This window comes from Sciurus vulgaris (assembly GCF_902686455.1).
Source record: "Sciurus vulgaris genome assembly, chromosome: 6".
Taxonomy (NCBI): Eukaryota; Metazoa; Chordata; class Mammalia; order Rodentia; family Sciuridae; genus Sciurus; species Sciurus vulgaris.
Window position 1 is genome coordinate 56,746,251 of NC_136466.1, and position 23,082 is coordinate 56,769,332.

The window sequence follows — 23,082 nt, forward strand, 5'->3', positions numbered from 1 at the left end:
TTCAGGCATCCTTCATTCTTTACAATTAGAAGACATTCTGAATTCCTGATTTCTTTATGCTATCCCTTATCATCTGTGTTGTTCTTTATGTGCTCAACTAAAATTCCCAGTAAAGGCTGAATACCTTGAAAACACAGAAGCTGACATTGAGTTTTACACAGAGTAAGAACTCCTCTGAAGATAGCAGATCTATTTTTATTATTCACTCTGCATTTTATATTTTGTCTATGGATTTATTAATAAAGATTTTTTTAAATTTTAGAGTGTTTACCAAAATAATGTAATTTTATAATGAAGTCAATACCAGCTCACCCATCCCCTATATGACTAAAAGTGGTTGCCACTTTTAATGGTATGGATTTTAATTGTATTACTTACTTCACTGTCTGTAAAAATATATGTGTCCTGCTCTTTCTTGCTTTATGAATTTTAAACCTGATCTCTCAACTTCCTGTTTTGATGGAAAAGACTCAGCTTACCTTTTTCTCTTCCAACTCCAATTTTTTTTCTTCTTTTTTGGTGCTGGGAATTCAGCTCAGGGCCTCCTCATGCTGAGCACATTCTACCACTGAAGTTAATCCCCCAGCCCCCCACTCCCAGTTTTAAGTGGCACAACACCCTTCCTATTCTCATTCTCATGCATTGTTCTCTTAATACATCAGCCTAATCTCTTCTTAAATCAATCTGACCTCCCATTTTTTAGGATAAGAAAGGAGTAGCCTCTGCCCTTCACACTCTCATTTTCTTCTTTAGTAATGCTTTTTCCCTCCCTCCCTTCCTCCCTCCCCTCCTCTCCTCTCTTTATTCTGTTCAGACCACCTGTTCATTTAATAAAGATGTGCCTGCCTTACAGGCGGCTTATTTTTCCCTCTTGCCTCTTTATCTTTTTGAATGTCTTCCAGCCCTTGGTTAATATATAGAAATCGTGAATAAGGTAACATTCTAGTGACGACCTGAAGGAGATGAGGAGATTGCGTGATTCTCTGAGGCGATCAGGCCAGCAGAGATCTCTCCCCAGAGGTCGGGGTGTGGCTGGGTGGAGTGAGCGAGGGTCAAAGAGATCAGGAGGTTGGACGGGGCAGATCTTGGCGTCTGTGTTAGGCTATGACGAGGATTTGGACTCTGGGAGGACTGGGAAAGAAATGGTTCTTCCTGCTTCATGAATCCCAGGTTATTTTTTATGGGTGCTGTCTGCTCTCTGAAGATAGTAAGTGGGTTTGGGGTTTTGTGTATTTTCCTTTTTGCTTGTTTGTTTCAATTTTCTTCTGTTCTCTGCAGTGAGTTTCCTTGGGATTTTACTTTCTTATTGGTTTATCTTGGTCTTTTCTTTCAGACTTTCACAAGTTTTCTTTAAGATCCAACAACCTTTGCCTATTGTTTCATATTTAAGAACAAGGGACTGGTGGGGGGAAAGAAGTACTAGAGTATCTGTCCTGGACCTTTGTTGTCCATGGACAGGGAGATGGCCTCGACTGAGGACCACCTTATTCAAAATGGAAGGTCAGGGTGAACCCTGGGATTCCATCCCTCATGCTAGGTACCCTTGTTTCCTGCACCTCAGGTTTTAAGATTCTTTAGAAATGACCCTTCTGATATTTTTCCCTCTTGGGCTGAACTCTTGACTGCTTGCCATTTGGGTCTGAGCATGGGAACTGGGAGAGGGCTGTCAAGGGTTTCTCACAGGCACTTTCAAATCTAATGTTTTGGCAGCTTCTCACCAACCCCTCCCATAGCACCTCTCTAAATTGCTAACAAACAGGTCTCTGTTCTAGTAGGTCACACCGATGCTCATGCTCTAGGCTACTTTGCTGCATGCATGAAGATTGCACTTTACTATGTCCCATTTTTCAGAAATTTGGGGAAATCCCTCTTCTACTCATGGTTTCCCATCATTCTTGTATCAGAATTATTGCAACTTGTAGAAATTCTCATTTGATATGCCTTAAAGAGGGGAGGCAAACATTTTCCCATTCTCCATCAGATTTGATTGAATGTTTGGAGAAGGTAAGGGGAAAAAAATACTAGTTTTGGCATTTCTTTTATCTATCTGCCTTTTATCTGTCTATAAATCTATCAAGAAAAAAATAAAATTTGTCATTAGTGGCTTATTTTAATGTCACACTGACCCCTAATATCTACTAAATATTTAAGATTTTTTATTTAAAAAGCCACAAGTGGAGGCGCATGCCCAAAGTCCCAACTACTGGGAGGCTGAGGCAGGAGGATTTCTTGAGCACAGGAGTTCAAGGCCAGCCTGGGCAACATAGTAAGGCCCCCAACTCTTAAAAACAAAGGCAGTTCTAGGGTATTGCCAAGAATCCAGGAGGCAGTAAGAAGAAGAATTATTCTTCCTAAATGTTTTGATCAAAAAGTAATTAGAAAGCCAGGCACAGTGGTACACACCTGTAATCCAGAAACTCCGAAAGCTGAAGCAGGAAGATCACAAGTTTGAGGCCAGCCTCAGCAAACTTATTGAGAACCTGTCTCAAAATTTAAAATAAAATAAAATAAAAAATTAAAGGTCTGGGGATGTAGCTCAGTGGTAGACTTCCCCTGAGTTCAATCTCCAGTACCAGGGGGTAAAAATTAGAAAAATTGGCAAAATATTCATACAAACAGAAAATTTACAAAATGGGAAACTTGAATAAGCTCTTAGCTATATGAAAATATGCTCAACCTTGCCCATAAGAAATGCAACTTAAAATTGTAATGGACTTTTTTTTTTACATCTCATGTAAAGATCAAAAAGTTTAACACTGATTGTTATTAAAATGATTATTATTATTCTGTGTACCAGATACTTTTTTTTAATGTGTCTGTATTTTAAGTTTAACACTTCATTAGCAGGAATGTGTAAATACAGCTACATATTGCGGTGTGAGTCACAGAAGCCCTACCAAGGGCAGTTTGGCAATAACTATAAAATTTTTTAAATCACATGCCTTTTAACATAACAGCTGCATATACAGGAAATTAACCCATGGGTATATTCACATACGTAATAAAAATATAAAGACACTTGTTGCAATGTCCTTTGCATTTGCAGAAGACTAAAATTCACCTAAATGCCCATCAATAAGGAACTGGTTGAATATAGTTCTTTCATTATAGTGGAACTCTGATGCAATCATTAAAAAAAAGAATGAGGAAGATCTATTGTATATGATAAGGAAGAACACTGAAATACAGTAAGTAAAACAAAACAAGGTGTGGATTATTATGCTGTCATTTATCTTTAAAAGGCACGTATGTGCACACACATGCGCGTGCGCGCGCGCACACACACACACACACACACACACACACACACACACACACACACATATGCACGGATCTCCCAGGAAGAACACACAAGTTTCTGGGAACAGTAGGTGCTTACGTGGAAAGAAACTATGCCACCATCAAACAGGGGTAGAAGGGAAATTTGTTTTCCTTGTTTGTAATTTTCAGATTTTGTACTGGTGCTTATAATACCTATTCAGAAACAAATATGTAAATAGATAAATAAATGTAAAGTGTCTAGACAAAGATACACTATATTAGAGTTACAAATGGAAGGCCATTCTGGACATAAAAATCTACCTTGGGAGATTCTGAATTGACCAAATTGGAGTTTACAAGTCACCCAGCTGTCCTCGGCTCCACTGCCGACTACGCACTTCTACACACTTCTACACGCCCCCTCTACTTCCTTCTTTTGGTTCCTAGATGTCTGTCTGCCCAGCAGCTCCCAGGAACCTCCTCTGTCCCTGTAGGTTAACTGTTTGATTCCCAAGTATTGCAGTCTTTGCTGGCCAGCCAACGGACTACAGGCAGGCACACACCAGAAACAAGGAAGGAGTCCTGAGTCCCCAGATCTTGGTGAGTCAGTCTCCACTGAGCTTACAGCATGTCAGCAACACTCTGCTTTCCCTGGCCCAGCCTTGACCCTCGCAATCTCATTTCCAGAAATGTATCCTGTGGAGATCTTTGTTGGTCACAACTGTCATTTGAAAAATGATGATCAGAGGGTTATTGTTTTGTTTTTTAAGGATAGTGGGTGTAAAACTGCCCCACTTGTATTAGCATAAGGAATTCAGTGGGATTTTTTTTTTTATGCCTTTGCTTAGACTAATTTAACATGAAGTAGACTCAAACAAAGGGAATTACTGCTGTAATTAAGAAGGAGCACAGCCTCCTGGACTAAACCACAGTGTGACACTTGTTTTCATTCACCTGAGTTGCAACTTAATCATAGCTTCTGCCAGGTGGCTACTTATTTACCAGGCCTTGCATGTGAGGATATCTGAATGCAATACATTCTCAGCAGGAGGGGCAAAGGGTCGGGAGACTGAGGTGACAGAGAAAAGAGGGTCGAGTTTACCTTAAACTCATAGAGACTATCACCAAGAGGAATGATAGTTAACTCTATGTAAGAATTCTAGTTATGAAAAATTGTGACATCTGAATTTATGTCATCATCAGACCACTGAGGTCTGGGCAGTGACCAATAATGGGTCATTGATAAGGATAGTCCAGCCTGTTTTTTATTTATAGATTGTGTAACCATATGTAATCATTTTATTGAATCCAGCTTGTAGTTAGTAATAAAAATGCTTTCCCCTAGTAGGTGAAGTCCCGCTTGGTGGGTGTAATCATGACCGTCTCACTGCTCTGAACTTCCTACTGAAGAGCTTTCAGGACCCATAGCTGATGCTTAAATTGAGTTGGGAGAAGAAATAACCTTTCACGGCCAAGTGAAGGTCGATCCTGTGTTTCCAGCGTCATCTGCTGCTTCTATGGGTACTTAGAACTGTCAGCTCACTTATCTCTCATGAAGCTCCAAGCATCTTACTACTGTTACCAGCAGGGACCATTCCAATAAGTATTTGTTGAAAGAAGAAAATTGGGTTTTTTGTTTATTTGTTTTCTAGTTGAGTATCTTAGTCAATCTCCCTGAAAAGGCTTGGGGTTTTGCATCAGTGGTAGAACAATTGTCCAGCATATGTGAGGCACTGGGTTCAAGTCTCGGCACCACATAAAAAAATAAATGAAGTTATTGTGTCCATCTACTACTAAAAATATTTTTCTAAACCCTGATTTTCTTATTTTCATGATTTAAATAAAAATGTTCAGCTTCATGGACAGTAACTTTAAAGCTACAGAGAGTCCTTGAGGAAGCATTCCACGCCCCTCCCACACTCTGCTCACTCAGACACACACAACCCTACCTACTGTTTGGATTCTACATAGTTTCAGTCTGGGTTTGACAAAGCCTCTAAGGTAAGGAATGGGGGGAAAAAATTCACCTGTTAGGAATTAGCTTGTTTGAGCCTAAAGCATCTTAAAAAAAAAAACAAGACTCTCTCTTTCCCTCGCTCTCGCTCTTGCACGTGCTCTCTCTCTCTCTCTCACTCTCTTTCTCTCTCATTTTCTTTCTCTCTCTCTCACCCTGTGGGCAGACGCTCTGCCTATCTGCTTAATAAAATCTCTTGCATGAAAAAAAAGAAACAAAATAAAAACTAACATGGAATTGACCCATAGATGGAATTCACTTTCTCTGAGACAATACATAACAAATCCCACATCAGTCAACATGTGATGACCACAGTGAGCAAAATGCAGAACTGAGCGCTGTGGAAAAACACAAAGTTCCCTGCCTTTAAGGAACTTGTTGTAGTCACTGGATAACTAGAACCTTTGGGTGAAAAGTTAACAACTCAAGGCATTAATTGTTTAGGGGCCTGGTGAGTTACATGGAAGCTTTAGAAGGATGTCTCCTGGTAGGGCCCTCAAGGACAGAACCTGCACTGGAGACAAGCACAAGTTTAAGGAAGAGCCAGGTGGAGGATATCTGGAAATTGCCTCTTTTAACTTAAGCACGCCTGGGTGTTTTGCTTTGCAAGACGTTGTTTGGATAGGATGCACAGATGTTGTAATCTTTTCAGTGCCAAGCTAGAATCCCTGAATCCAAACCACCATGTGACATTCAGCACTGAAGTGCCTGACCAGGGAGGGCAAGGTCAAGAAGGGGCTCAAAGCCAGATGGACTGGACTTCCTTTACACCCTGGTGCTGGACTCTTTGTGACCAGAGCAAGAAGCGCCTTCTCCCTGCCAATCCATTATCAGGGGCATGGCCTCGAGACATGGCACCTTTTTCTGAGTGGCTCTTAGCAGGAATGACTCTTTCTACACAAAAATGCTATACAGAACAGCAATGGCTCTGCTTTCAAATCTTATTCTGCTCCCACATAAAACTTAGTAAATATTTAAGTGAATGCTGAGAGTGGATTGTTGAAGTTCCACAGGCAATTAGTCTCCCTACCTAAGGAGGGCTTCTCAAGTCCACTTCTGCCCAATGCTTTTAAAGAATAGGAGTAATATGTATGTCTTAGGGAATAAAGAGAAAAGGCAGGGCTGGGGTTGTAGCTCAGTGGTAGAGCGCTTGCCTAGCTTGTGTGAGACACTGGGTTCGATCCTCAGCATCACATAAATATAAATAAATAAAATAAAGGTATTGTGTCCATCGACAACTAAAAATTTTAAAAAAGAAAAGGCAAAGGTATGTGCCAAGGCAACTTCACAATTTGAAAACTCTAAGTTCATAAGTTACATTAATACTAAAATAAAGTTCAATTATTTTATTTTAAACTAAATCAGTGTTTTCTAATAATAGTTCAAGGTCTCTCATGTAACCTTTGTCACATAATGCAGTGCAGATAAGAACTAAGCCTTCTTAATATACTCGAGTGCTTTAAGTCCTGGAAGAACCAAAGAAGTAGAAGGTTGAATCTCTGTCCTCCAATATGTCTACTTAGGAAAAAAAGAAATGCTAACTAGAGAATATCAGCCATTCCTAGGGATTATTATCTGGTTGGTTATCATTGTCAGATACACTCGGTCTTGACTTTGACTCTAGGATAGGACTCCTAGTGTGACTACAATGTTTCTGTGCTGTGGCAAAGGCTAAGCAAGCAACAGCAAAGCTTAAATGGACCAATAACATTTCCTGCCTGCTTGGTCATATGCAGGTGGAAATATCTAAAAAGTTGTAAATTAGGACTGAAATGAGGTCACCTGTCACAGCAATGCCATTTTACTGTGTCTTGCTTTATGTTCAACTACTAAGGGATTCTTATATCCTCAAAAATGTATCTTACGTGTTCATTGCTGTGCAGGCTGGCATCCAAGAAGTTCCAATATATTAATAACATCTTCTCTTCTCCCCTCAATATTCCTTCTCCTGCTTCCCACATTGGAAATTGTCTCCAAATGGTCTTCAGTCACCATCTGAGGTAGCTTAATTCTGTGTGCGCCATGATGGTTGTTATCCACTTGTTAGTGGTTCAATGTGCAAATTCTCTTGACTCTCACCTTTCCATCTATTCCCTTCCACTCTGTCTTTTACCAGGGTCAGATCTAGCTTTTCCAAAACCACTTGATCATGACCACATACTGTCACTGTCCTTGACCCTTTGGTTAGTGTAAAGATGAATAAGATTTCCAATATGGGGCTCTCACATTGAAGAGCTAATAAGGAGGATAAATGGACGAGTAAGTGGTTGGGGATGGATGGATGGGTGGGGAGAGAGAGTGAGAAAAAGAATGTGCACACAAATACCTTACAGGTGGACAGAACTGAGTTTGAATTGCAACCAAGGTAGAGGCTAGCTTTGTAAACTTAGGCAAGATATTTGATGACAGCTTCAGATATCTCATCTATAAGGTAATCATTCCTATCCAGCCTGGGTGGTTGTAAAGATTGAAGACTGTAAATTGCTTAGGGAAGTGGTTGGCTAAAACAACAACAACCCAAAGTGGAACCTTCATAACTACAAAAGGTGATAAGTGACATAAGAGAAGTACAAACAGAGGGGGTGGGAGTTCCCAGCACCTGCAGGCAGCCACCCCTTGTGGGTGCCAGCGCGCTTGCGCACAGGGGCCCTCCCAACCTCCAGGTGATCTGCTGCCCAGCACACGCCTAGGCTGGTCAAAGCTAAGCAGCGCAGGGCCCACAGGCACAGACCTGGGAGCTAAGGCGTCCTTGCACAGCCTTTACAAGTGAAGTAGGTGTGACCTGCAGCTATTGCCCTCAGGGCTCCAGCCAAGAGGAGTCAGATGGAGATTGGAAAAGTGCACAGCTGTCCAATTTGACGGGCCTGTCGGTGGAGATTGAAGATCATTGGCTCTCCAGAGCTCCAAGTTACTTCATCGTTTTTTCCTTCCACTTCCCTCTGAATGTCTAAGGTGAAGCGTTTCTCTCTCTTCTCCAGCTCAGAGGCTGAGAATGGTGTGGAGGACAAAAAGAAAGTCTGCAGGTCTCCAACAGCCCAGTCCCCTACCCCCTCTGTGGAGGCCGAGTCCCCAGATCAGAAGAAAAGCATTTGCCTGCGGTGAGTCTTCACTTAACTCTTTGTTCTCAGGGTTGTGGGAAGCCCTGGGGTTTCTGGTTCTATGGTTGGTGTTAGGAGCATGGACCAACTGTAGGTAAATAAGGCCTCTGAGAAAGATCAGCGTGTTCTTCCTTGACAGTCAATCACTGGCACTTGGCTTCCTCTCTTTACTTTCTAGCAGCATCTTTTTCTCCTCCTGCCCCAGCCTTCTGAAGAGCAGGTACCCTTTTCTAAAAGCACTGATTTTGCAGACTGATGAAGCCAGGAAAACCACTCCCAAGTACAGATTTATGAAGCACCTGCAAAGGCTGACCAGTTGGAGATCGGCTCAGCCTCTGGGCCTAGCCTCTCACTTTCCTGGGAACCATGGAAAAGAGCAGAGGCGACCCCACCCCAATGATCTGCCAGGCCACTTCTGCCTGTGACTAGGCCGTCAGGGAGGCTGGGAGGGAAGGAGTACTTTGAGGGGTGTAGCTGTAGTCCCCATCCCTCTCCGAGGCACCAGCTACAAAGAGGGCACCTAAAGTTGCTTTTTAGCTCTTTAAAGAGAATAGCTAGACCAGTGGTCCATGATAAGTAAATGTGCAATTTTTTTGTTTGGGTTTTTTTTTGTGGTGGTGGTGGTGGTTTGCTTAATTTTTTGTTTTGTTTTGGTTTGGTTTTTGAAATACAGCAATTGAGCCCACGCCCTTGCACATGCTAGGCAAGTGTACTACCACTGAATTACATCTCCGGCCCCAAATGTGGGTTTGTTTGTTTGTTTTTTAATATTTTAGTTGGGGGCTGGGGTTGTGGCTCAGCGGTAGAGCACTTGCCAAGCATGTGGGAGGCACTGGGTTCGATCCTCAGCACCATATAAAATATACACAAATAAAATAAAGCTATAAAAAATGTATTTTTTAGTTGTAAATGGACACATGCCTTTATTTTATTTATTTATTTTTATGTGGTGCTGAGGCTCGAACCCAGTGCCTCACACATGGCAAGTGCTCTACCACTGAGCTACAGCCCCAGCCCCCACCAAGTGGTTTTTTATCTCAACTGAGGAGCAATTGCTCCGTCGGCATTATTAAAACTGCAGCTTTCTCCCTGAAGCCTCTGCTAACAGACAATTAACTAATTCCTGCCTTTCACTTCTTTCCTGGCTCCCAGCCCATATCTTCTCTCCAAATCTGTTCTTCCTTCAGGACCATGTGTAAGTTTTAACTCTCTAGATTTGTCTTTTCAGACTCCAGTTTCCAATTATTTCTCCATCTCTTCTGCATGCCTGTCTTGTGGCATTTCAGTTTTCATCCTCCCTTCCACAGTAGTTTCTTGTCAGAGCATCCTAAGTGAGTCTCTCCACAAGGACAAGAAATATGTTATTGTTTCATGTATTTTTCAGGAGCGTCGACTGGTTCCAACAGTCACCTTGCAAACACTGTTGGTTTTACTCGACTTCCGCAGGCTTCAGCTGAGAACAGCACTTTGCATCAGAGAGGACGCATGGCTCTGTGGCCTGTGCTATTGCACGGGGGTCAATGCTCTGCTTGCTGGGAAATCCTTAATCATTTTGTGCAAGGGCTGCACACTTTCATTTTGCATGGGGCTTTGCTCATAGACACCTTTGAGAAGTGTGAGACAGGACAGTTGATAAAACCCGAGTAAAGACACTCCCACCCCCAGAAGTCAGCACTACACAGACAGCCCCCTGCGGCTGTGCCTTTTGAAATTACCCAAGGTAGAGCCACCTGCTCCTTGTCTATGTGCCTACATGCAGCCTGTGGGTCTTCAGAAGACCTGGCCATGTCCTTGGCAATGCTGTTGGTACTCACTTGAATCAGTAGTGGCGATGATGCTGAAATCAGCAAGGAGTAAAATAACTGGTAATTTGACATTGGTAAGAATAATTTTATTGTTGAGTACAGACATTTACTCACAGTTTCCAAAAATGTGATCTCTAGAATTCCCCAGAAATTTATGTATAAATAGGTTCAAAGGCCTGCAGCTGAAATCAAATCCTATTACCTTAGGTTGCTAAGCGGCACTTTACCTGGCTGTGAACATCATGGGATCTTGGACTGTTGGGGCTAGAAGGGGCCCAGGACATCTGTGGCCCGTGTTTTCACAGCTAAGCAAATCAGAGCCTAGTGTCATTTCTAATGTCAGTCATCTCTGCCCCTCTGTGGCACCCAAATTACTTCAGATTCTTCTTAAATCTACTTTGAACCAATTATGAACAGAGCCTCATTTTAAGGAATAATAATGTAAAATCATGAACTTCTTTTATGCCATTTCCCCCCAATAAATTAGAAGACAATTATGCAATTGTAAGACTTGTTCATATGTTACCTCTAGAAATCATATGTGCATTTCACTTGGACATGACTGCTTTTAGCTATAGGATTGAAGATGTATGCAAATTCACACATTCGCTAACATGGAGAGCCAGAACTAGAGTCACCTCAGAAAGAAATTCTGGAGCTCTGACCTCTGCGCTTAATAAGACGGGACCTCAGAGGACTTGACTCAAATCTAAACATTGTTTTTGGGTTTTTTTGTTTTTTTGTAACTGTTTCACTTTTACTGTTTTCTCTGAGATGTTTTGTTTGTCTTTTCCTCATGCCCAATTCCTGCTCATCCTGTTAGGCCCCACTCATTAAACCCACATGTTCTGTTGGCCTCCCGTCACTTGCCTCTTTTTAGACTCACTGTCTCTGTACTTTCTCCTAACTCCTCTGATAGTATTGCTAAATGAAGTATTGCCTTTTTAAAAATACCTTTTATAAACATTTTTACATGTATTTATTTATTTATTTATATGCGGTGCTGAGAATTGAACCCAGTGCCTCACACATGCTATGCAAGCGCTCTACCACAAACCCAGCCCTAACAACTGCCTTTTTAAAAACATGTCTGATGCGTGTCCACACAGGCTCCCTAAATATAAAGACTGTCTTGTGAGCCCAAGGCATTTAGCACAGTGCCTCCCTCAATTAATACTTGTTAAATGTTAATGGGTTCTGAGACAAAAATATTCTTTGATTGAATTATGACTATAATTTTATTTAGTCATTTGCTTCAAGCACTCCTCTTTATACTAAAATACTTTTGAAATGATGTGGTTACTTTCACATCTCAATTGTCATTTCTCCCTTTATGAATGATAACTGCAGAAGTTATCATTTTTGCAGTTTGTGCTGAGATCCTGCTCTAATCTCCCATTCGCCTGAGATGCATACTATGTAAATGCCTGAGAGTATCAGGAATGATTACTGATATCTTGAAGAGAAAAATAAACATCAGGTTTTCTCGTGACATTGTATAATAATCAAGATTTATTATAATAAATAATGAATGACTAAAACAATTCATCTTATAATCCCCCTGGATTTTATTTCCCCAGGTCAAAATCCAGTTGTGATGGTGCCTCTTTAGTAGGTGATAAGAATGACTGTAAAACAGAAAGCAAAAATGACCCTAAGAGTGAAAGGAAAAAGTCTTCATCTTCCAGCCAGGTAATTGGGGAACAGAGTAAGTGCTGTCTCTCAGAGGGTGATAGACCCATCAGTGCCAAAGGAGGGAAAGAACCTGAGCAGGGTAGCAGCTTAATTCACAACAGCCAAGCTATAGAACCAACCTAGGTGTCCTTCAACAGGGGAATGGATAAAGAAAATGTGGTGTATATACACAAGGGAATATTACTCAACCATAAAGAAGAATGAAAATATGGCATTTGCCAGTAAATGGATGGAACTGGAGAAGATCATGAAATAAGCCAGTTCCAAAAACCCAAAAGCTGAATGTTCTTTCTGGTATGTAGATGCTAGCCCATACAAGGGAGGGTAGGGAGAGGAAGAATAGAAGTCTATTGGATTAGATAAAGGAGAATGAAGGGAAGGGAGGGGGAAAGGGGAATAGAAGGAGAGTAGAATTAATCAGACATAACTATCCTAACCTTGTATTTGAATACATGACCAGGGTAACTCTGTGTCATGTACAACCACAAGAATAGGATTCTAATTAGAATATTTTATACTCCATGTATGTACAATATGCCAAAATGCATTCTACGCTCATGTATTTCTAAAAAGAACAAATAAAATAACCTGAGCATGCAGCTTCCTGCATGGCTGACCCAGGCACAGAAGTTCAAAGAGTTTGGAAGGACAGACAAATGACTCTTCCTCTGGTCAATTTCTTTTTTTTTTTTTTTTTTTTTTTTTGCGGTACTGGGGATCAAACTCAGGGCCTTGTGCTTGCAAGGCAAGCACTCTACCAGCTGAGCTAACTCCCCAGCCCTTCCTCTGGTCAATTTCTGATCAACATTAGATTCCACGACTGACCTTTCAATACATCCTGAGAGGTAGTGGGTGCTGTGCTATGTCCCCTAACTCTGACAAGGACCCAGAGAGCAGGTACCAACGTAGTGCTTGTATAATAATTAGTAGGACAAGGGAAAATGTGACAACCACAAGTTAAAATTACAGACTAGGCACCAGAGGAGGAAGGCCTGCATGCAGGATCATGACTCTGCAGAAGTAATTGCAGTTCTGCTCTCAAATAAACTCTGATAGGTAACAAAGCCCAGTTCTGTGTCATTGAGTGTGACACATTTACAGGTGCTAAGAGTTTGGGGTTGTTTTGTTTTGTTTTGGGTGTGGGGGATTGATCTCAGGACCTCCCACATACTAAGAAAATGCTCCACCCCTGAGCTCCACCTCTAGCCCAGTCTTCCTGTCATTTGGGGGCTTGGGAGGAGGTTTTTGACACATCACCCCAAATGCTTAAATATGTGTTTCCTAAGAACTAAAACAAAGAAATCCACATCCACGAAATTTAACAAAGTATCAAAATTCAGTTTGAATTTCCATAATTGCCTTACTAAGGGATGTCCTTTACAAAGTAAAAGTGTTTGGGGGTTTTTATCCCCTACCAGGATCCAGTCATGAGTCAGATACTGCATTTGTTGTCTACAGTCCCACTACCTTTATTTATTTATTTATTTTTGGCTCTTCATTGCACTGACATTTTTTTTGGGGGGGGGGGGGCGCCTGTGGGAGGGATGACCAGGGATTGAACCCAGGGTCACTTAACCACTGAGCCACATTCCCAACCTGTTTTTGTATTTTATTTAGAGATAAGGTCTCACCGAGTTGCTTAGGGCCTCACTAGATTGCTGAGGCTGGTTTTGAACTTGAGATCCTCCTGCCTCTGCAGACATTTTTGAAGACTCCATAGACTAGGATTTTTTAAATCAAGTGTGCAAACAATGCTTCCTGTACCTATTTAAAAACAAAATCCTAGTGAAGCGCCCAGCCAATACCTAGCTCTCATCAGGATGGCTTTCTAGGTGCAAAGTGTCCTCTTAAGAAGTGGTCTGAGGAAATGTACTTTAAGTAAGGTGTCTATTTATAAAATAGCTGGCTTGCAGAGACCACCTGTCATAGTGACAACCTGGTCTGCAGTTTTTCTTTATAGCAACAAGAGACAGTCTTGCCATTGAGCTCTCCTGGTTTGGGGAACACATCATCAGGGGCAAATTGGGGAACACATCATCAGGGGCCTGCTTGCCCATCTCCCTCTGTTCTCCTGATCAGATTTTTTCTTCAGAAGTGTCCTATGCATCGGAGTGATCCTGCAGAGGGAGGATCCAGCTCTGCTTTACAGTGGTGGTATGGTGTGGCTTAAAGCTCCCTGAGGAACAGGTCCTAAGCCCTGGAATGGGGACACCATGTTCCCAGGGTAATTGTGAGAATGAGGTTTGTGAACCCAGTTTGCAAGCTGCACGTGGTGAAAATGAAGAAATGTGCAGCTTTTCTGACTCTCGGTCCTTCTACTGCCCTGGAGAGTTAATTCTTTTGTGTGAAATCCCACTGGTCATCTGGGCATGGTGGCACAGGCCTATAATCCCAGCAGCTCAAGAGGCTGAGGCAAGAGGATCTCAAGTTCAAAGCCAGCCTCAGCAGCTTAGCAAGGTCCTAAGCAACTCAGTGAGACCCGGTCTCTAAATAAAAGATTTTAGAAGGGCTGGGAATGTGGGAATGTGACTTAGTGGTTAAGTGGTTAAGTGCCCTGGTTTTAATATCTGGTACCAAAGAAAGAGGGAGAGAGAAAAGAAAGAAAAAGAAAGGGAGGGAGGGAAGGGGGGGAGGGAGGGAGGGAGGGAGGGAAGGAGGGAGAGAAGGAGGGAAAAGAAACAAAGAATTATACTTGTCTGCCTCTGTCCTCCTGTCACTGGCTAAGGAGATACCTTCACATCAACATAGTAACAGACGCACATGTCACTCCAGGCAGTGTGTTACCCTTGTAAGCCTGGTGGCATCCTTCTGAGGCAGGTGGTGTTTTTGCCCTCCGGCCCAAAAGTGAAAACTGAGGCCCAGGGAAGTGAAGTGACTAGACCATGATCACACATCAAGGACTTTAGGACAGGTTTATTTGAGTACAAAGCTCTACCCTTTTTGGTCTTCTGAAGTACTCACCTTGTATCTTTAGTGCCCTGGAATCCAGTACCCTCTCTAGTGAGATTCCTTAGAGTTCATCTCATTTCTTATCAGGAACATCCTTGTCCTGCCTGATACCTCAGCTGACCACCCGCTGCATGTGGTGTCCACCCAGCAAGACATTAATCCTGTTAGAGAGCGAATTTTTGTGCCCCAACTGAGGGGCTGTGTGGAACACTTACAAAATCAGAGAGGGTAAATTCCTAAAGATAGCATGAAGGGAGGGAAAATGTGTTATTTATTCTAAATTGGAGTCAAAATGTGTACAGCGAGGCCTGTATTTTATTCTCCCTGCAGTACAAGGCGAACATGCACTTTCACAAGTTGTTTCTTGATGTCCCAACTGAGGAACCACTGAGGCAAAGTAAGTTCTGACCTGTTTGACTTTCTAAGCTACGATGTGAAAAGTTACTGATTAGTGGGGGGACTGGGTCAGGGAGGAGAATAGGTTTCTGAAGACAGCGGGTCATAGTGGAGTGGCAATGCCAGCCACAGTCACCTTTCCCCAAGCACCTTACGAGATAAGAGAGTAGAATGAGAAGCTGAATTTCCCCATGAGTTATGGACTCATCCACATGGTTCCAGAATGATCTCTCCTGCCTTTTGTTTTTTTTGCTGAAATGCAGCTGATTGAATCATCCTGAGATGTAGGATAACAAGCCTGGGGCAAGAGAGGCTACTAAAAGGTTAAAAGGACACATGGGTCCAAGTGGACAGAGGTGCTAATACCTGTGCTATGCAGGGTGTGGTGGTCACACCTAAGCACCTTCCTGGCATGCTGGTTACGTGTGTGGCTCACGCAGGGCTCAAGGTTCAGTCCTAGTCTCTTGTACACGGGACAAGATCTCCAGGCAGACAGGGGAGTCATGTGCTCTTCCCTGAGTGGCTGGCTATTGCTTTAGTGGGTCATTAGTGAGGATGCCTGGGAAGGGAGGGCCAGGCGTGCCACAATTGGCACAGGGGTGACACACCTTCCTAAACAGAGGAGACCTCTGAAACATCATTCTTGGTTTCTCATGTGTGATGGTTGACTTGCCTTCTCATTTGGATTCTAGAGTCTGTAAGACCTTGAATTAAAAAATAAAATCTAGTCACTGCAACTTTATTCCACTAAAGATGTCTGAGAAAGAAGTGACAGAGCTTTGGAGTATGAGTGTGTTATCTCTGCCCATCCTTGAATAGATACACAATTTTTATTTTAAATTGAAATAATGGAAATAATATTTTAGTGGAATGCTAAATGGTGCTATTATACCTGTCTGTATTCTCCCAGGCTTTACCTGTGCTCTTCAGAAAGAAATACTATACCAAGGAAAGCTCTTTGTATCAGAAAACTGGATTTGTTTTCATTCCAAGGTCTTTGGAAAAGACACTAAGGTTGGTATAATATTTAGAAAAGAAAGCTAACCCTACCTTTTCGTATGTTACAAATATAAATTATTTTTAGCTGAACTCTGTTTGTAAATATATCATGATTATGCCTTTATACTGAGTTTCTTTTGCCATGGTTTCAAATACTATGCATTCTAAATGCCTCCAGATGACACTAACTTCCCTCTTTGCCTAAATACCATTGTCAGCTGTAATGCTGGCCCCCAGGGGAATCCCAGCAGACCAGGCCCACTCCCAGCCACCCAAAAAAACAACAATAGCAAAAGTGATTTGGGGATTTACTCTCTGTGGTTGTGCTATCTTCAGGGCCGCAACAGTAGTGCTGTGGTTCTACAGGGAATGATCAGAGGCGCGAGGCTGGGGGGTTGCCGTGGCTGTGATCTTGCTCAGGGCCTGGTCTAGTTGATTGTTGTCCGGGGCTGGTCATGCAGTCTTGTAGATACCAATGAAATCATGCCTGGGACCAGGAAGGGTGGTTCCGATATCTGTCATAGGATGTTATCGCTCAGACCTGTGATCCTGGAATTTAAGATAACTGAGGGGAAGAATAACCCAGAAAACAGGTCAGAGAGAGACCTGTTTTATGAACTTAGCTGGGTCAAGGACTGAGTGCTCCTTCACCACGCTCACTTGTATCCTTATACAAGCACATTATCCCTCTCCCACACCGCACCCCAGATCCCCTTTGCCCAGGTGTCACCAGAAACACTCAGTCATATGGGGAGTATGCTACAATTTGTTTGAAAGGCATTCATTAAAATCAAAACACTTTGTGTAAGAAATGTTAATCTTTACACCAGATTCACACCAGATGCCAACAAAGAGGTCTAGAATCACAGACCAGCAGATAAGCCACTTGCCCTCCTCAGCATAGTGAGCAGCCAGGGCAGCACTTCTCTGGGGGAGTCCCTTACCCATTTCCCCAAGTACACGCTGTTACTGAGCCTTTCCATTCTCAATAAACACAGAATCAGGGAGCAGAGGCGCGTGACACCTGAGCATAAATGAGAATAGCTGGAGGAAACTGGCAGTTTACCCACGCACTACCTTCTGAACCTGTAGTGTAGGAAGAGAAAAGATAACCCCCTCCTGATGACATCCTTGCCTTCGAGCATGGTGTTACATCACAGTTCACTCAGGCCACCAGCATAAGACGTCAAGAAAAACACCTGCTCAGGTTGCATGAGAGTGAGTTTTCAGTCACTCGGATTCATGATGATGAATAAGCAGTGTTTATACTCTTGAAGTAGGCTGATTATAAACTTTATGTTTTGAGTTGATTTGCTTTTTTAAAAATATTCTCCTCAAAGCTTCTGACAATTATATAGAGACCACTCAACAAATGTAATGGAAACTTTCTCTTTTTTTTGGTGCCAGTGATTGAACCCAGGGGCACTTAACCACCGAGCCACATCTCCAGCCCTTTTTTTATATATTTTATTAGAGACAAGGTCTCCCTGAGTTGCTTAGAACCTCGCTAAGTCGCTGAGGCTGGCTCTAAACTCACCATCCTCCTGAGCCACTGGGTTTACAGGTGTGCACCACTGCACCCAGCTGGAAACTTGCTTTTTTTTGGCATTAGGTATAGATGAGCATACTATTGTCAACAGAATTCCAGCATGTTCCAATATGAACTGAAGGCACCCAAATAATTTTCTCTAGGAAGGGGAACTTTCTAACTACCCTGCTATGGAAAAATGTTAATAAAGTACAGCCTTAATTTAATCAGGACCTTATAGTCAACCAGTCTCCATTTCAGATGCTAGTAAAATTAGCATGCATGTATCAAGTTCCATCTAGTTTCACTGAAAAGTAATTTCAGTTTCATTTCACAAGTGCTATCAAGTTGTAATTTTGCACTCATGATTGAAAACTCCCTAAGGGTGTTCAGTGCCTTAGAAAAACCTAAATTTATAGTCCCTTGTCACTGTGTGTTTGCACTGCTGCTCAAAAACCAAATTGGACTCATTTTGATATCATCATTAATCTTCACAGGTCTTTAAATTCTTTTTTCTCAAAGTTATCCCAACTTACAACTTTAGAATTACCTCCCATTCTTGAAAATTTTTGTGGGTAGAGTTCTTGGGAAAATAGGTAGAGAAAATACCTAATTTGGATTAGTTCCTCATTCCTCCTTGGTCTTCCTGCCTGGAACTTGGCAGGGCAGTAAGTCAGCTCATCTCATAAACCCAAATGTGAATGCAGAGATTCAAAATGAAAAGCTCGTTTTCCCTCCTAGAGCTGGCAGTGCTTACAGAAGGCTTTCTCTTCCCTGTCAACCTTGTTGATCTCTTATGGAATAAATGGAGCATTTTAATGAAATAGACGTTCAAGTGAGGACACAGACCTATGGAGGGAGTGACATTTTCTTTTAACCATGCCTGTGTGATTCTGTTCTCAGAGATCAAAGTGATGTGATCTGTTTTTCTTTGAAATCAAACATGGTTGGAAGGATATAACAAGATATCAGGAATGCCTAGTTTTCTTTGCACCTTCTAATGCATTCTTACAGTATTGCAAAGAACCCATGTTTGGGGTCAGTTCAGTTCAGATTCCACCTTTGTAGCCTCTTTTATGTAGAACCTCAAGCAAGTCATGTACCTCTCTTAAGATATCAACTTATAGGCTTATCATAATTAAATGACATTCCCATCTGGTAAACGGGTATTCGTAAGGGCAGCTTCTACAGTTTTGTTATTATTATTAGAACCAGAAATAAACTTATATTTCACCAATATATGTTTATTTCTGGTTCTAATAAAAAGTCCTGATTTCATGAGACAAATGAGGAAATGAATGGAAATTTTTTTCTGGCACTGAACATTTCCATATATTATCTCTTTTAATCCACAGAAAATTCTATAAAGTAAACAAAGACTGTCTCCTATGTATGGATCAGGAAAACAGGCCAGAGTGGAAAGTTTGTAAGGTTAAGCAGGTCATGCAGATACGAACAGAACTGAATGCATGTCCCAGACTCTGCAGTGATGTCTCTCCTGCACCAGTACTCTTGAATGTTGTCCCCACCCACACACGCACAGCACAGAGGGGAGTGGGGCATGTGGAAGTTAACCCAAATCATTGGCCACAATCTTGAAACTTCTGTAGAATAAATGAAAATAATTGTAGCTTTTATATTCTATTCCCCACGTCTAAAGATGAAAGTTTCCCAGTAAGACCTTCAGTAGAATCGATGATCCAGATTTATCCTCTGGCTTTGTAAACACCAGTTTGAAGAGCTGAGGTGGCACCATTCATACCACTCTTTAAGATTCACATTTTTTTTTTTCCTTTTGGTACAGGGGGATTGACCCAGGGGTGCTTTACCAGTGAACTATGTCCCCATTCTTTTTTATTTTTTATTTTGAGACAAGGTCTCACTAAGTTGCTGAGGGTCTCACTAAATTGCTGAGAAGACTCACTTTTCTTCATGAAGTCTAGAAAGCTTGATGCTGGTGTTGATTTCCGTGTTTATCTTTTCTCCCTTTTTCCTTTAATGTGTAGATTTGAAGGACTGTTCTGTGACGTCTAAACCAGTGTTAACTTCGTGATTCTGTTTCAGATCTCTATTCCGGCTTTCTCAGTAACCTTAATAAAGAAAACCAAAACTGCTCTTCTGGTGCCAAATGCTCTGATTATAGCGACAGTCACAGACAAGGTGAGTACTCTGCAGTGTATGAACACTTTTGCTTTAACCTCCTGCTCCGGGATCTGTTGCTTTCCCGGCTTCTTTCTAAGGACAAAGTCCTAGAACCATAAATATCATCATCTCCTATGGTGAAACTGAGAATTTTCTATAAGACTAATTTTAAAAATTATAGCCTAGAGACATTGTTATATTTCCCCTTGCAAAATGATTTATTCTAATGTAATTGTTCCCAATTTTGAATTTCCTGCTGACTTAATTATACTTGCTTGACCAAGTTCAAAAAAATTAAATTCTTTCCCAACTTCCCTTTCCTTAACAATTGTTCAGTCAGACAAAACTGATATGTTCAATTCCTTTAATATTACTATAAAAAGTAAGAACAACAGCCTTGCTGATGGGGAAGACTGGTAACACTGAAGAGTCCCTGGAATTGGGTGGCCAGCCTCCTCATAACTCCAGTTAGGTACCTCCTCAGAGTCATCCCAAATGCATGAAACCTATACCTGCTCTGCAATTAAGCTTTGGGATCAGTTCCCACCCCTTTTGCTACCAGGTGTTTGAACAACCTCTCTTCTATCAAGAAATTCTAGAGCTATTGGTGATTGCTCAGCTACCCCAGACATGGGCAACCAGAAATATTTCCATTCAAAGTGGTAATAATTCATGGGCTAGGGATTAACTCAGTGGTAGAGTGCTTGCCTAGCATGCCTGAGGCCCTGGGTTCAATCCTAGTACCTCAGAAAAAAAGGGAAAGAGAGAAAATGGTATTTATTTCAGCTTGACAGGAGAGAGGGTGTGGAGAAGTTTGGTTACTTGTTTTTTTACTTGAAATTCTTTTTTAATCTCTTACTTGTTATATTTATGAAAACATATACCTACATTCCATTTCTAATCATACTAGATAACTTATGGAAAGATAAAAAGAGATAATTTTGATAAGCTAGAAAATTAATATTTCTATTTTGAGATTTTTAAAAATACCAATAGCAAATTGGCATGAGGTATATCTCATATATCAAGTGCTCTCTTTGTATTTTCTCATTTATTCCATGCTATCAGCCTATGAGGGAAGAATGTTTGAGCAATTTTCCCAATATTACCCACTTGGTAAATATCAGAACCAAAATTTGCAACTAGACCTAATGCCAGAACCCACAATGTTAACAACTTTGAAATATAATAAAAACTTACTTGGAAATTTCTCCAAGTTTTCTTGATGAAAGAGAGGGATCATCACAAACTCATGCAAAGGGGACCTGAAAAGATTCAGTGGCTCACATAGATGGAGAAAAAGTGAGTTCTTATAGTTTCTGAATGTACCATTTATGGTAAAAATTTTCCTTATGTCATTTGTCTGGCTCTGATTTTACTCTTTTCCCATAACTCACTTATAAGCAACCACTAGAAAATCTCCATATTTGTACAGGGAAGAATCTGGAAATGGTGTGAAAAAGAACTGGCCTATTAGAGTCGCTGGGAAGTTTTCAGAGGAAATCTAGGTCAGGGCAGAGAAAGTGGACCTGTGGGAATTGCTAAATACCTTTAAACACAAAAACAAAACTGGAACAGGAGAAACTTTAAAGAGGAGCCAGCAGAAGCCACTGTCCTTCTCTTAATGACTAGGCCCTTTGCTCTCTGAGCTTTCGGGGGACACCCATGTCAGACTTTTGGAGCCCTATATTTCTTTATTACTCTTAAATTGAGTCTAGAAGTTTTGTTCTATCTGGGGTAGGGGACAGTAGTACTTGCTTTATTCCAGAAATGAAATAAAATTTGAACATCTGGGTAAAGGGGACGGTCCGTGTCATTTGAAAAAAAAAACGAATACATACGGCTACTTTTTTGAACTCTGAACTCATACTTCTCATCATGGAGTATCTGTTAATAATTATTCTTTTTTGTTTTTCAGTATATATTTGTCTCCTTACTCTCCAGAGATTCAACTTACAAACTACTAAAATCTGTGTGTGGGCACTTGGAAGTGAGTATGACATCCTGAGTGTCTCTAATTGCTTTTCTTCTCCCTTGCCTATGGTTTAATAGTTGATCTGGTTTTTCATTTGGTTCCAATAATTTCAGAATGTAAGTGTTGGTAGCAGCCCCATTCAGTCTTCTGGTGAAAATTTTTTCCAAGCAGACCGCCCTTCATCTCTGCCTCTGGTAAGTAGCCAACATTAACTATCTTTGTGCAGAAGAGAGAGTATGTTCCATAATTACACTGTGCAAACACCATGGCCAGAGTGTGGGAGGAGCTTAAGACCTCAGAATTTGAGGCATGGCTGAAGCAGCAAGGCACATTTCTCTATCTCTCTGGAAAAGGAGGGATTCATTGGAAATCATAACTTATTTCTAGTAATTGAAGAGTTCTACAAAACAAAAGAAACATGATGTTAAACTATCTTAGTGAGTTTCTTCTGTTCACCACAGAAATTCATAAAGACTGGCTTTGTTTGTTTGTTTGTTTTTGTTAGTTTGGGATTTGCAGGGATAGGTTGGACAGGTTGTGGGTTGGGGGGGTTGTTTTTTGAGGTTTTTTTTTTTTGTTGTTTTTTTTTTTTTTTGCAGTGCTGGGGATGGAACCTAGGCCTTGTGATGCTAAGCAAATAACTCTACCACTGAGTTGTATACCACTAGAATGGTTTTAAAGGGATTCACAAATCTATTTGAGGCAGAGCATGAGTCAACCCACAAATGACTTATATGTTCAAGGTACCATACTAGTGTATACAATAAGAAAACAGGAAAAATCAAAACTAATTCAGGGCTTCTCTCCCATTGGGAGGTGAGAATGGGAGTCCCTTTTCTCCTCAGCCAGGGCTGGAGGCTGGGTAGCCTTGTTTTTCTGCTTCAAACATGGCAAGGAGTGATGGGGTGGATAATTCTTGCCTTCATAGGCTTGACAGCTTAGAAAAGAAAGTGAGGCAAACTCAGAAGCAATTGTAAAAAAAAGAAAACTGTAATGCCCAAGTAACAGGTAGACATTATTTGTTTCTCTTAGAATTTGTTGACTGTAGGGTACATCTCTTATGAGAAGTAACTCCCTTTTGTACAATATTTGTACCTCTAATGGAATATAATGTTTTCCCCTAAAGAGTGTGGTATCATTCAAGTAATTATTCCCAAATCATTTATTATTGTATATTTGCATTTAGTGAAGCTGTATGAATCCATAGTTGGAATACCTCC

General features: G+C 41.3%; 1 protein-coding gene across 3 annotated transcripts in view; it reads left to right on the forward strand.

Moving 5' to 3' along the window:
* The window catches only part of GRAMD2B (GRAM domain containing 2B), a 118,655-nt gene that overhangs the window by 84,363 nt on the left and 11,210 nt on the right, over positions 1 to 23,082 (forward strand). For 2 of the 3 annotated variants that reach the window (XM_079144664.1, XM_079144665.1), the window contains exons 2-8: positions 8,254 to 8,373; positions 11,759 to 11,870; positions 15,153 to 15,219; positions 16,129 to 16,232; positions 19,810 to 19,905; positions 21,806 to 21,877; positions 21,976 to 22,056. In XM_079144664.1, the coding sequence (XP_079000790.1) occupies positions 8,254 to 8,373; positions 11,759 to 11,870; positions 15,153 to 15,219; positions 16,129 to 16,232; positions 19,810 to 19,905; positions 21,806 to 21,877; positions 21,976 to 22,056 (652 nt within the window). Of the gene's footprint in view, positions 1 to 8,253; positions 8,374 to 9,525; positions 9,569 to 11,758; positions 11,871 to 15,152; positions 15,220 to 16,128; positions 16,233 to 19,809; positions 19,906 to 21,805; positions 21,878 to 21,975; positions 22,057 to 23,082 lie in introns of all 3 variants that reach the window. The other variant, XM_079144666.1, reaches the window with a different exon arrangement.